Source organism: Thamnophis elegans, chromosome 7 (assembly GCF_009769535.1).
Source record: "Thamnophis elegans isolate rThaEle1 chromosome 7, rThaEle1.pri, whole genome shotgun sequence".
In the NCBI taxonomy this organism is placed as follows: domain Eukaryota; kingdom Metazoa; phylum Chordata; class Lepidosauria; order Squamata; family Colubridae; genus Thamnophis; species Thamnophis elegans.
The window spans coordinates 47985049-47999572 of record NC_045547.1 but is presented as its reverse complement, the minus strand read 5'-3'; the positions used below and the strand labels follow the sequence as shown (position 1 = coordinate 47999572).

Sequence of the window (14524 nt, the reverse complement as noted above, 5' to 3'; positions counted from 1 at the left end):
GCAAACATAGTTAACACTTCTTCCTATTTTCCACAGAATAACAACAACCCTGTTAGGATTAAAGTAAGAGTACAAAAGTCACTCAGCCTGCTTTCATGCCTAAAGCATAAACTCAGAGACTAGAAATCAATCTCAGTCTCCTGGTTTCAAGCTTGTGCCTTAATCACTACACCAAAATGCTTAGACTGCTGACATAGTCATGTTTTAAGGGACTTCTGGAAAAATATTAAATATGGGATCAATTTTCAAATGTTCAGACTTATTATTTATGGTGCCTTATGTGTATTTCTATTTGTTATAATTTAGATTGAAGGTTATTCACAATTAATGGACATAGACTAAATACAGGATTATTAATACGTAGGAAAACTGTATGAGCCAATTGAGCCATTCTGAGCCTAAACAACAAAATAAGCTACAAATAAAATCCAACAAATGTATTCATTGATAGGTTATGGTTTTCAAAATGGGAATAATATATGGGAAAATGGCCACTAAAGACAATGAGCTAGCAGTAAAATTGAATCAAGAGCCTGCCTATCAATTAAGTGTAAAGGATTATTAGCAATGGGAAATGAGATCTGAATCCTTTCCTGAGGAGCTGTTAAGATTATATTACAACTTTACCCTTCAAATTGCACTAAAATATTTTGGAATTTATTAGGATGGCAGAGTGTATGATCTGCATCAATCCTAGTACCCAATTCTGCTTTACTGAGGCCAATGTAAAACTGAACATGTATATTCATATTTACATTGATTAAATCAACAAAACCTCTTAGTATTCTTTGGAAAAAGTATTATGTTTTACAATCATTCCTCATAAACTGGAAGTGAAGTGAAACCATAAATTCTATTGCGGTACATTGATAAGAAAAAGGCACAGATTAGCAGAAGACAAGGAAGATCAAACAAATGCACTAAAATATGTTGTGACACCGATACCGAACAGAAGTCACAAAAACTCTATAATGAAAGTAATCCAGCAGTAATAATTAACTTTTATGTTATATAAATTCTTGCCATAACATGGATGGTATGAGGAAATGCCTTGCCCTTGAAAATACCTGTTCCTACTTTAAAAAAAAATTTTTTTAAACAATGCATTATAGTGATGGAGTAAGGCAACCAACACTTTAAATTAAGATTTGTTCCTGTTGTGAAATATAGAGTTCCAATGTTTTCTTCCTGTGATAAAAAAGCTGGCTGACTAATTTTAGTATCAGGGTTGGGTGAAAGATCATCTATCATTTACTTGGTGATGAATCAACAGCAGATTGAGGGGAGGGAGGAAACGGGTAAAGTTCAGCCATAATTAAAATGAGATCAGATCTGACTGCAATGGGGTATTGCCAAAATCGTGTACCTAATAAATGACTGGATATCTTTTGAAACTTGATTCGAGGCTCATGAATTAATTTCGGAAACCTGACACAAAGTTTCATTTTTTTCCACTTCAAGCACAAAGTTCAGAAGTGTCTCCATGTGGAAGCAAAAGTACTTATATTCTTTTCTTTAATCAAAATGGTCAATTTTGCCATTTTAGCCAACTACATCAGCTTCTGCAACCATTCATTCATGGTAGGAATCAAGGTGTCCTTCCATTTTTGTGCATACAGGAGTCTTGCTGCTCTCAACATATATAGTAACAAAGTTCCGATTTTTTTCTCCAAATCTTTTTCCATTAGGCCTAAAAGGAAAATTTCTGGTTGCATCTTCATTTTCAAAATTTTCTGTATTAAAATATGGATCATATTCCAATTCTTTTTTTTCTCTTTATCACATGATCACCATAAATGATAAAAAGTCCCTACTTTACTTTCACACTTTCAACATTCATTTGACATACCTTTATAAATCTTAGATAACTTATCTGGTATTAAATACCAGTGATACATCATCTTATTAAATGTTTCTTTTAGAGTATAATTTAATATAAATTTAAAACCCCTTGTCTACATATTTTCCCATTGTTCAAGCATCACACTATATCCAAAATTCCTTGCCCTCTGAATCATACAAATTTATGTTGGTTATTAAGAAACCATACATGAGATCTGAACCAAAGATTCAAAATCTATTATTACGGCCTTCAGTTAAGCAAAACAATTTTGGAATGCTTTGCTCTGTCTGACACACAATTGTTAAGAGTGATTGTATCAAGAGTTACATCTTCTGGATAGATTGCATCATGAACTACATTCATTTTTCTTTGCCCTTATCACAGAGAAGAGAAATACATTACTATAGCAATAACATTTGATTGCCAAGTACTATCACAAACCTCTATACCAGCAGGAATGCATCAGCACAAATATGAAAAATGAATAGTTAAGTGATGTGTGGGGTGACAAGAGAAGTACTGGCAGTTGTTGAAGGTCTCTGCTTTCCAGTTCAACCTGTTCTCTTTGCTCGTATGTCACCCAAAACAAAGACTATAGAATAGTGCTTCTTAAATATTTTTCTCTCAGGACTTATGGAGAACTCCAAAGCACTTGGGTTATATTTATTGATATTTCCAATACTAAAAATTTAAATTGACAAATTTGCTGTTGCTATCATTTCTCATGATTGTTTAATGGGACTTTAATCTTGTATTACTTACAACCGAAACTAGCCAATAATTTTGATTTTGCAGTTACTTGGGAGGGGAAAGTATGCATGCAATTGCAATCTCTTTGCAACTCTTTGGTGCAAAGGTGTATCTTTTTCAGGAATCATGCAGCTGCCACTGTCCAGCGGGGAAAAACCCCCACAGCTGCTTTAAAGAGTTGCAACTGAATGATATATTTGTACCCCCGCATGCTAAAGTGTTTTTGGAATTGACTTTGAAACATGGTCTTTATTTAAAGAGTTTTTCTTTATTGCTGTCTGCTAAATATTCTTGAGTTGTAACTGAAAACGAAATGTAATATGAATTGATGAAAGAAATCTTTAGACATTTGAGTGATCCAAAACAACTGACAACTTGTAGTGTGAAATATATAAAAATAGAACAGGCAGCTTGAGGTTAGTGGACTGGTCACTGCACACAGAGACACTACTGTCAAAAGACTGCTGAATAGGGGGACCTATAGGAGCAAATCATATTCTACACTCACATTGACTGGATTCCTCTGTTGTCCTGAGCATAATGTGCTTCGTCAAAGTTTACCATATATTGTGTGAAATTAGAGACTTGCACTTTATTTAACAAATCATAATCAAACAATGCCATAGTTATGTCTGAATTAGATCATTAACCATTCCATTCAGCCACAGTCACTCAGAATTCTGTGGAACTGAATCCCCTCAATAATCTTCTGTCTGTTTGGGACAAGATGGGTTCCTGTCTCTAGGCATTTGTTCATTTAAAGAGTCATGGGGACGGGGTGATCTGGGAACATATGCTATTCGCAAACAACTGGTAGATTGTTCTGTTCTTTTTTACAATAATACAATAGCAGAGTTGGAAGGGACCCCGGAGGTCTTCTAGTCCAACCCCCTGCCTAGGCAGGAAACCCTATACCATTCTAGACAAATGGCTATCCAACATCTTCTTAAAGACTTCTAGTGTTGGGGCATTCACAACTTCTGGAGGCAAGCTGTTCCACTGATCAATTGTTCTAACTGTCAGGAAATTTCTCCTCAGTTCTAAATTGCTTATCTCCGTGACTAGTTTCCACCCATTGCTTCTTGTTCTGCCCTCAGGTGCTTTGGAGAATAGTTTGACTCCCTCTTCTTTGTGGCAACCCCTGAGATATTGGAACACTGCTATCATGTCTCCCCTAGTCCTTCTTTTCATTAAACTAGACGTACCCAGTTCCTGCAACCGTTCTTCATGTTTTAGTCTTCAGTCCCTTAATCATCTTTGTTGCTCTTCTCTGCACTCTTTCTAGAGTCTCCACATCTTTTCTACATCATGGCGACCAAAACTGAATGCAATATTCCAAGTGTGGCCTTACCAAGACATCATAAACTGGTATTAACACTTCACATGATCTTGATTCTATCTCTCTGTTTATGTAGCCTAGAACTGTGCTGGCTTTTTTGGCAGCTGCTGCACACTGCTGGCTCATATTTAAATGGTTGTCCACTAGGACTCCAAGATCCCTCTCAGAGTTACTACTATTGAGCAAGGTACCATCTATACTGTACCTGTGCATTTTGTTTTTCTTGCCTAAATGTAGAATCTTACTCTTTTCACCATTGGATTTCATTTTATTAGATAGTGCCTAATGTTCAAGTTTGTCAAGATCCTTCTGTATCTTAAGCCTGTCTCTGGAGTGTTGGCTATTCCTGCCAGCTTGGTGTCATCTGCAAATTTGATGAGCCCCATTTATTCCCTCATCCAAATCATTGATGAAGATGTTGAAGAGTACTGGGCCTAAAACAGAGCCTTGGGGTACTCCACTGCATACTTCCCTCCATGTAAATGCAGTTCCATTGAGGGTGGTTGGTCAGCCAATTACGAATCCATCTGCTGGTGATGTTGTCCAACCCACATTCTTCTACTTTATCTAGTAGTAGGTTATGGTCTACCTTATCAAATGCCTTACTGAAGTCCAAGTAAACTATATTGACGGCATTCCTTTGGTCCACTAATTTTGTCACTTTGACAAAGAATGCAATAAGATTAGTCTGGCATTATGTTTTTGACAACCCTATGTTGGCTTTTGGTTATTACTTTGTTTACTTCTAGGTGTTCGCTAATTCATTGCTTGATTATCTTTTCCAGAATCTTTCCTGGTATTGAGGTCAGGCTGATAGGTCTATAGTTTCCTGGATCTATTTTTTTCCCTTTTTTGAAGATGGGAACCACATCAGCTCTTTTCCAGTCCTCTGGCAGTTCCCTGGTGCTCCAGGATCTCTGAAAGATATAGTTCAGTGGTTCTGAGATCTCATCTGCCAGTTCCTTCAGAACCCTGGGGTGTAATCTGTCCGGTCCTGGTGATTTCAACTCATCAAGGGTAGACAGGTGCTCACTTACCATTTTTCCTCCTCCTATTTCAATTTGTGTTCCTAATCTGATTTTTGTAGTGCTGTTTTTGATAGTTTGGACTGTTTTATCCCTTTGTGTAAAAACAAATGCAAAAAATGAGTTAAATAGTTCTGCTTTCTCCCTGTTGCTTGTCACCTTTCCACTTTCTCCCAGCAATGGACCAATTGTTTCCTTAACCTTTGTATTGTTTTTAACATGTTGGAAGCTTTTTTTGTTATTTTTTACTTTTGTGGAAAGCCTTTCTTCATTGTGAGCCTTAGCTTTCCTTACTTCATCTTTAAAGGCCCGGGCTATTTGCTGATATTCTGCCTTATTTATGTCCCGCTTTTTATTCTTATCTTTTTTGTCTTTCAATTTGTCAGAGAGTTCCTTATGCAGCCATGCTGGTTTCTTTGGCATAGCAAAACAGCAAGTTCTGCAATGAAATCAGAGCCTACATTTCTGAGATAAGGATGCAACTACACTGACAGCAACTTCACTTGCTAACCTCAGGAATATACTGAAAGAAAAGGATTGGTAATATTCACCTGCAGATGATAAAATCTTGCCTGAAAATATGCAATTTTCAACTCCAAATTTTCTTTATATTCAAGTCCCCAGAGCCTACAGATTATTAGTATAATTACTGATTTCTATCTCTTTAAATACTCTTGGTTTATGGTGCAAAAACCCAAGCCTGAAATTTGATAATGTAAAAGTATTTGTTGAAAATCTAGCCATTGATCACTGATTAACGCTTGTCGTTCTAGGATGGCTAGAAATATAAGTAAGAATTGGGCAGTACTATTTTTCCCTTCTATGACTGGTAGATTTATAAAATAAACATTTTTACAATTAATTTGGAGGAAAATGAGACAGAAAATGCCTTTTGTCTGACTCTTGAGGAAGAAAAGCAGTAGCTAACTATGTTGAGGTAGGAGACAAGGATACCAAAAGCATAAAGTTCTTATAACATGTATTGTAATTTTTGACCTTGCTAATGTTGGATAAAGCCTAAATAATTTTGATGATAGGGCTAGTATATAGTCTCACCTTAGCCTTTTTTAACCTTCTTTTCATTACTGTCTATAAGCATTTGTATATCCACCATGAAGGACATTTAGCTATATCCTTAGCTCATTACACTGCATTACAATGTTTTTGTTAATAGCATTACATTACCTTATAAGGATCTCTTAGATTAAATTACAGTGTAAAAATAATAATGTATTTTTTCCTGCCATCCTAGGGCCACCATACTGTATCTGGGCTGCAAAATTCTGGAAATTATTAGACAGCAGCAAAGAGAAGCAGAAAACTGAATCTTTGCAGCTGTCCAATTTTATTAGCATAATTAAAGATAAATAATTACTGAACCAAAGTGGAAAAAAATAGGCAATGAATTTTTAAAATCAAATTTATGGGTCTAAGGTTCTCCAGTGCAGATTTTTTGACTTTTCTTTAATCTTGTAAATGCAGTCAGGAAAAAATAGGGGGGAAAATAGAAGAGCTGATAGAGAGAGGTCAAATAAATGTAACAACTAACACCTATACAAACAATAATTGAGATCCAATCCATATATCTAATTTATAGCACTGCAACTTACAGGGTGAATATCAATGACATTCTACAGTATCTCACTATGACACTGATGTCAATCTATCAAGTATATACTGTACATTTACTAAAAGCCTTTTAATTAATGCTGAATGCTGTCGAATTAACCTGATTATGCACAGCTTAAAAATATGCATTTGAATTAGATAATTACTAAGTTAATCAGAGTTGATCCTGGTACTTGTGCCTGAAGTTGCAAACTGGGTTCTTCACAATTATGCTTTTGCTCCCATCATTCATGTACTGGTAATGGTCCTGCCAGAATGTGTTTTGAGCAACTGCTGAAAAAAGACTCATTTCTTCATTCATTATTTCTTTTTGTGAACATTAAGAATGAAAGTTTTCTTCTCTGTCCTCTCAGATTTTTAACAGATCACATTTATACCAAAAATTCTTAATATAATTGCATGTCTTTTAAGCATTTTTTTCATCTTTTATGGTAATAGTACACATTTTGTGTACATCAGGAATGTAGTGCCTATCTTTTTAAAATAGCAGGCATAATATATTCTGTACATGACTGTATGTGACTAGTATTTTATTACACTTAACAAATTAAGACTAAACCTACGAACAAAAACTTATTTTAGATGAAAAATATAAAAAAGTTTCAAGAAATAGTTTAATTTAAAGAGAGTTTAAGGAGTCATAAGTTCCAAAAAAAGCAGCTTTCTTTAGTATCTCTTGTGATATATATGCTTAGAAATTAATAATTGCTGCTATTAAAATGGCTTTCAAGTATCAGTAAAACAAAACCTAGAGATAAATTTGTAGATAAAGTATCTACAAATATACTCATCCTGCTAGTTATCTTCTTTTTAGCAACTCCTTTTAATCAGTTTTATATAATTAGTTTCTTTGATTATGTGATATCTCCAGATCTCTGCTCTTCCCTGTTTATGAGCAGCAGAAGCAGAATACTGTTTATTAAGAGGATGACCTAGCACAGGTAACACTGGATATTTTGAGAACATTTCATGTGGTCCACTGTGAATCATGTCTTGTATTAAGTCTTTTCTGATATATTTTCTCCAGTTCTTTCTTTTCAAAAAGAACCGATGTCCCATTCGAGTTACTAAGAAATTTTTTATCTTGTCAAGGTTTTTCAATGGAAATTAGTTCAAGCTTACAACATGAATGTGACTAAGGTATTACTACAAATACTGTCCTAAGCAAAAATAGTTTTTGTACAAAATTTATGGAAATATTTCCAAACTTTCAAAGAGAAAAAGCTCCTAATAGCTTCAGAATATATAATGATGATATTACAAAATGATGGAGAATGGACATTTTGGACAATATGGACATATGATTATTGAACATACACTTTGAATATAATCCAGGAAAATAGGAAAAGTTAGTTCAGCTCAAAAGGTGAACAAATGGCACAACACAATTCAATCAATAATATTTATTTGGACAATGCTCAGCAAAGTTTAAAAGAACAAAACAAATGAGTGAAGCAAATGAGTGCAATAATACACTAACAACTAAATTAGATTAGAATGTAAAAGAAAATGAAAAATACAAGGTATTTTAAAGAAAATCAGAAAAAAAATGTTTGCTGCATCCCTGGTAGGAATTTCAAAAATAACCACATAACAATCTAAAAAAAAAGACTAAAAGCAGATAGAAAAATAAAACTGAAACAAATAATTCTAGAATGATTGAAACACTTCTAGTGAGAAGAACCAATTCAATTAGACAGTGAAATATGACACGCAACAAAGCAGCTATAGAAGTAACAAGCAATAGAAAAACCACTGAACTATTTGTAATTGCATAAGAGAGAATTGAAGTGCTAATAGGTATGTAAATCAAGAATAATTTAAAGGAGTTGTAGTACAGACAGATGCAGTGTGATCCAGAAAAATGGTAGCTCCTAAAAAGGACTCTTTGCACATAATACCTTTCTCTGTGGCATGCCCACCAATATAATGGTCACTACTTGCTGCTCCTCTATAAGGTCTTACAGTGTATCTAGTATCTTCCTCTGCCTCCTTCACTGAGTACACAAGGCCAAGCAATGGAGGACCAACAGGGCAGGAATGCAAGTGAAGATGGCATTGCTGGTTGCTGCAGAGACTGAAAAAAAGCAGTTATCACCAAGGAACAGAGAGGAAGGAAGGAAACTGTCCTCCTACTTGTCTGCTGGATGGTCCAGCCTAGTTGCCAATGCCCACCAAAGTTGAGGACAGTGACAGAGTCAACTGTGTGTATATGAAGTCTTGTACTGTATGAGGTGCAATTTCATTAGCTTAGGGCTATAGCTGTGTCGCAATTTAAACAACAGCAGGTATGTAGAAACTTCTAATGCCGTGATGGTGAACCTATGGCACGTGTGCCAGAGGTGGCATGCAGAGCTTTCTCTGTGGGCACGCATGCTGTCGCCAGCTGCTCTTCTGGTTTCCAGCGCACACAGGAGCACTGGCCAGCTGGTCTTCGGTTTCTGGTGCTCCAGTGCACGTGTGTATATTCTGGTTTGGGCACTTGGTGCCAAAAAGGTTCGGCATCACTGTTCTAATGCAGGGGTCTCCAACCTTGGGCCCTTTAAGCCTTGTGGACTTCAACTCCCAGAATTCCTCAGCCAGCTAGACCTCTGTTCTAATGCATCCAGCGTTTTGTAGCACACACTATTATGTTTTTAATCCCAACTTTAGAAAAATTATTTGGTCAACTCAAGATAATTTACCTAATTTCTCCTGTGTGTGTGACTGGCCTTAAGTCACCCAATTGGCTTTCACACCCAGTGGAGGCCTAGTACTCAAGTCTCCTAGTTCCTAAATGAACCACCCGACCTAACTGGCTCTCTTTGGCAGTCCTAATACCCTTCCATCAAACGTATGTATATGTGTGGCTATCTGTTTGTGCGCATCAGTGGAACGGAGAAATGTTTTAACAATTGTAGACTGCCCGGAATCACTGGGAGTCAGGCAGCTTATAAATTTAATGTTATTTTTATGAAGCTAAACTTAGATGTGAAATACAATGTACCCTATTTTATATTCTCAAAGAAAGATCACACTTTATTTGTTTGGATATTGCCTATTATAACTATCCCCCCCACTTGCCTTTTTCTACTTATCCACTAATAATACCAGTGAAAGCTAAACAATCAAAGAACGGACAAGAGTTTATTTCCTAAAGAAGTCATTACAAGAATCTAATCTCTAATCCTTATTGTGGTCTCAAATTATAAATCTGAGTTTCCCTGATGACTATTCGGGTTCTCCCTTTGCCAATTGGGAATTATAAGAACTGTTGTTCATTGCCTGTGGAGGGCATCAGATAAAAGAAAAGCTGCAAGAGAGATGCCTGGACCAGGAGCTAATGCATCAGATGCTGTTTATTATTCACACATTGTTTATGCTTTGCCCTAAGATTTAGGAATACTCCACACACTCTTGAAAACAAGAGGTAAGTAACCTAAAAATACATTGCAGTCTAAGAAAATTGCAGTTACTAGCAAGGACTTTAGAAAGCCTTCCGACTTGTAAAAGTTAAAGCATTTTGGATAAAAATATGGTGGATTATTCAAAATATTTTTAAAAAGAGGATAAAGTTTACTCCTCAGTTGTTCTTGCTAGGTATAATTACAGACTGTACAGTTATAGAGACTAAGTTGGTTCTGAAAATAACGGCAGCAAGATTGTTGGTGGCGCAGTACTGGAAGAAAGAAGAATTGCCTACTATTCAAGAATGGATGTTAAAAGTAGTAAATTTAGCAGAGATGGCCAAAATCTCAGTATATTTGAAGGACCGTTCAAATGAGAAATATAAGTTGGAATGGAGAAGATGGATTGATTACATTCAAAATAAAGATTGGACTAAGAAATTTCAATTAGCTTATGAATGAACAAGAAATGTTATAATTTATCTAAATTTAGTTTAATAAAAGGGGAGTTAAAGTACAAGAGGGAGGTAGGATGCTATAGTTAGTTAGCTTATGTTAGTGTATGATTGTTAAATGTTTATACCCTGTATTTTGCTCTGGGAAGTTGGGAGGAGGGAGGGTTGGAGGTGGGGAGGGAAGGGGAAATATTTGTAAAATTTATTAAAACTTTTCAATTAAAAAAAAGAAAGCCTTCCGACTTGGAAAGTGGCTGCCAGCTAAATGGGTTGCTTAACCTTGTATAATTTAGACCAGGCTCGGCAACTTTATGAGGTATGATCTTCAGCTGCCATCCCCCAGCCAGCAAGGTGGGTAGCTAGGGAATTCTGGGGTTTTAAGTTCACACATCTTAACGTTGCCAAGTTTGAAAAACATTTATTATTCTAGACTTTCTCTTATCCCCTCCGTGCTCTCCTCGCCTATAGATCCGGAGCACAAGCAGGCACCTTCGAAACCTCTGTTGTTGGTAGATGACATTCTGGTTCTGAGCGACTTAAAGATCACCTAATCTCCTACCTTGGCAACTTTAAAGAAAAGCAAAGCTGTCTGAGGAACTCTGGGAGTTGAAGTCCACAGGTCTTAAAGTTGCCAAGGTTGGAGACCACTGATCCTAAGGCAATGGAGACTTTACAGTAATGGCAACGGACTGATCTGCCACTGCAAAAAATATAACGTCCGGTTTTCTGACAGCTCGTTCCGCGTGGAACTGGACAGAAAAACGGTCAGGGAAAAGTGCCCCAAAGGTACATTTCCAAAAGGCAACTGGACTTCCTTGTTTTTTTTCCCCCTTGAAAACGTTTCGCTCTTCATCCGTTTCTTTCGTTCTCAAGAACTGTCTTTTGGAAAAGCTCCTTTTGGACCACCGCCACCTGGGCGATGCAGAACCTCCGCAGGGGGAGGGAGGGGGGGTTGGACAAGGAACCTCCTCCTTCATCGCTCCGTGGGCGTGGCCACCCGCGCAGCCCTTCGGAGCGCCCGCCGGATGTTCCCTTGTCAGCTCCCGGAAGTGACGTTGCGCAGCGCTAACTCCCCCCCCCCTCTCCGGCGGTGGCTGGCTGCGGCAGCTGTAGAGCCAGGCTGGGCCGGCGGAGGCGAAGGGAGCAGCCGTGCAACATGGCGGACGGCGTGGACCACATAGACATTTACGCCGATGTAGGAGAGGAGTTTAACCAGGTAGGAAAATTGTGCGCGGCCGGCTTTCCGCGGGGACGTTCCAAGCCAGAAATGGCAGCCGGCGGGGAGGTGAGAGACCTGCGGCTTCGAGGGGCAGAGCGTGGCTGGCTAGCGCGGGCCTTTCAGCTCACGGGGAAGCCGGCGCCATTGTTGACTGTGGCGCTCACAAGCGCGACTTTCCCGCCTGGCGTTTGGCGCGGCTGCACACCGGCTGTGTGCCCGGAGGATCGCACGACAGGGGCACGGCATCGTACCTAGAATGCGCCTTTTCTCTCCCTTCTCTGCTCCGCCTCTTCCCTTTTCTCGTCGAGGCTCCCGAGCGCTAGGAGACAATGAGCCGAAGGAGGAGTCTTCTCTCCCTGAAGACTCCCCGTCTTGTTTATTCCCAATCCCGCCGGCTCGCTCCCTTCAGGAAAGGGAAGCTGGAATCACCCCGCGGCACAAAAACACGGCGGCCTTTTCTTCTATGAGGCTCTAAAATCATCGCGGGGAAAACGGGGCTTTCACGGCCTCCCTCTCTGTGGCGGATCCATCGAGATGGTCGCTTTCAACCTGTAGGGGTAAAAATTATTCCCCCCCCCCAAAAAAAAGAGTATGCAAGTCCTTCGGTGCCCTCTTTTATCTTTTCACAAAACGATTCGGTGTAATGAATTCGGGGCAACCTTCGATGTGCAAGTTTTAATAATAAACTCGATTATACCAGAATGACATTTCCGTTATTTTTTTTAAGAGCATCGGCTTCCGCAGATTAATTCTTAAAAATTAAATCGGTGTATTTTACATGTTTGGTGAAATATTTTTTACTTTTGAAATCGGTAGAATTGGACAGAATTGTAAAACGGTTCGATTGCAGAACTATGTTCCCAGTCAGTGATAGTATTAAATCGCATATTATGATGTAAAGCTGATAAATTTGGTTCTATTCTTCCCTTTGTCATACTCTGGATTACAATTTTATAGTTCTCTATATCAGCAAGCATTTAAAACTGTACATAAAAAAAATTCAAAGGCAAAATAATTTTCCATTGGCTAATCAAATATAGAGTAACAATTGAGAGTACAGATAGTCCTCAATTTACAATCACAATTGACCCAACTTTTTTATTGCTAAGCAAGACAGTTAAGTAAGTTTTGCCCCATTTTACAATCTTTCTTGCAACAGTTGTTAAGAAGTCGATCTGGCTTCCCAATTGACTTTGCTTGTCAGAAGTTGCAAAAGCTGGTAATATAAACCTGGGACACTGCAAGTATCATAAATACCAGTCCCCAAAAGTCTGAATTTTGATCAAGTGATCATGGGGATGCTGCAATGGTCATAAGTAGTAATAAATCCTGTTTTTAGTTTCATTGTAATTTTGAACTGTCAAAAATGAATGGTTGTAGGTCAAGGACTTCCTGTACTTACAGTCCTGCAGAAAATATTCTTTGAAAATTCCAACTGATTACAGATATTCCTCGATTTACTAGCACAATAGAGCTCAAAATGTATTTTGCTAAGCGAGACATTTAAGTGAGCTTTGCCCCATTTTGCAACCTTTCCTGCCACATCTGTTAAGTTAAATTAATACTTGGTAATATAGTAATTAGTATTTAATAATGCAATTGTTGCATTATTAAATATTAATTTAACGATGCAACAAACAATTGCATTGTTAAATCAGTATCACGGTTATTAAGTGAATCTGGCTTCCCCCATTGACTTTGCTTGTGAGAAGGTCACAAAAATATGAGTCAGTTGCCAAGCACCTGAATTTTGAACACATGACCATGAGGATGCTGCAATGGTCATAAGTATGAAAAATTGTACGTCACTTTTTTAGTGCTGTGGTAACTTTGAATAGTCACTAAATGAACTGTTAAGTACAGGAATACCTATACTTAAGTGTAGAACTTGGCAACAAAAAAAGAAGGAAAAGTAGCCTGTACTGCTTTGTGCTTTTGCATAATTGGCTTGATTTGTATTTAAGTCATAGTAAATTGCTTTATATTTTATTGCTATTGCCATCAAGTGCAAACTCAATTGTAATATCTGCAGATATGCTATGAATTCTAAATCTATACTCATTGTTGGAGTGATGTGATTCTTTAAATTTTTGGTATTTGATTTCTCATATTTAAATGTAATTTGAATATTTTAATAGCAGGAACAACTTCTTCATAGTCCATGCAGATAATATTGCAAAGATGCTTCAAAAGATGATACCATTCCCAGAAATTTGGAGAAAGGTGGGATGACAGAACTATGTTTGATTTTAAAAGATATAGAAGTGTTTTGCAGATACATCATTGTTCAAAGATAGACTTCTCCCTTATTGATTGCATTTATGGCACTGGCTTTATCCTGTTTATCTAAACAGAAAGTAAACATAAATATTAGATGAAGTGATAAACAGAGTTATACAATCCCTGTCACCCTGATCTTACCAGTGTAGGTTGCCAGCTTTAATTGAAATTAATCATAGAGGTAGTCTCTATGATTAGTTTCAACTAAAGTTGGCAACCTCCCTATATATATATATATATATATATATATATATATATATATATATATATATATATATATATATATATATATATATATATACACACACACACACACACATACATACATACATATACATATATATGTTATATTTATGCTGATAAATAAATAAAGGGAGACTAGTATAGATCTATTTCAAGCTATTTAGCTCTCATCAGCTAGCCATACCCATGTTGGGAATCGAACCTGTGCTCTATTGCCTCTTAGGCAGATGTGTTAACCATTGAGCTACAGAGCTCGACACCTTATCAGCCAGCCAGGGTAAGAGGTATATATTTAAAGTCACAACCTCTGGTATGCCCAAATATGGGAGGAAGGTCACACTTCCACTCTCTGTTT

The 14524-nt window shown here is 37.3% G+C and overlaps 1 protein-coding gene across 5 annotated transcripts in view; it reads left to right on the top strand.

Annotated features, from left to right (window-relative positions):
* The first annotated feature begins 11492 nt into the window (after window positions 1–11492).
* The window catches only part of CPSF6 (cleavage and polyadenylation specific factor 6), a 43586-nt gene continuing 40554 nt past the window's right edge, over window positions 11493–14524 (top strand). For 4 of the 5 annotated variants that reach the window (XM_032220553.1, XM_032220552.1, XM_032220549.1 and 1 more), the window contains exon 1: window positions 11493–11643. In XM_032220553.1, coding sequence (XP_032076444.1) covers window positions 11584–11643 — 60 coding nt within the window. In that variant the 5' untranslated portion in view covers window positions 11493–11583. The remainder of the gene's footprint in view (window positions 11644–14524) is intronic. The other variant, XM_032220551.1, reaches the window with a different exon arrangement.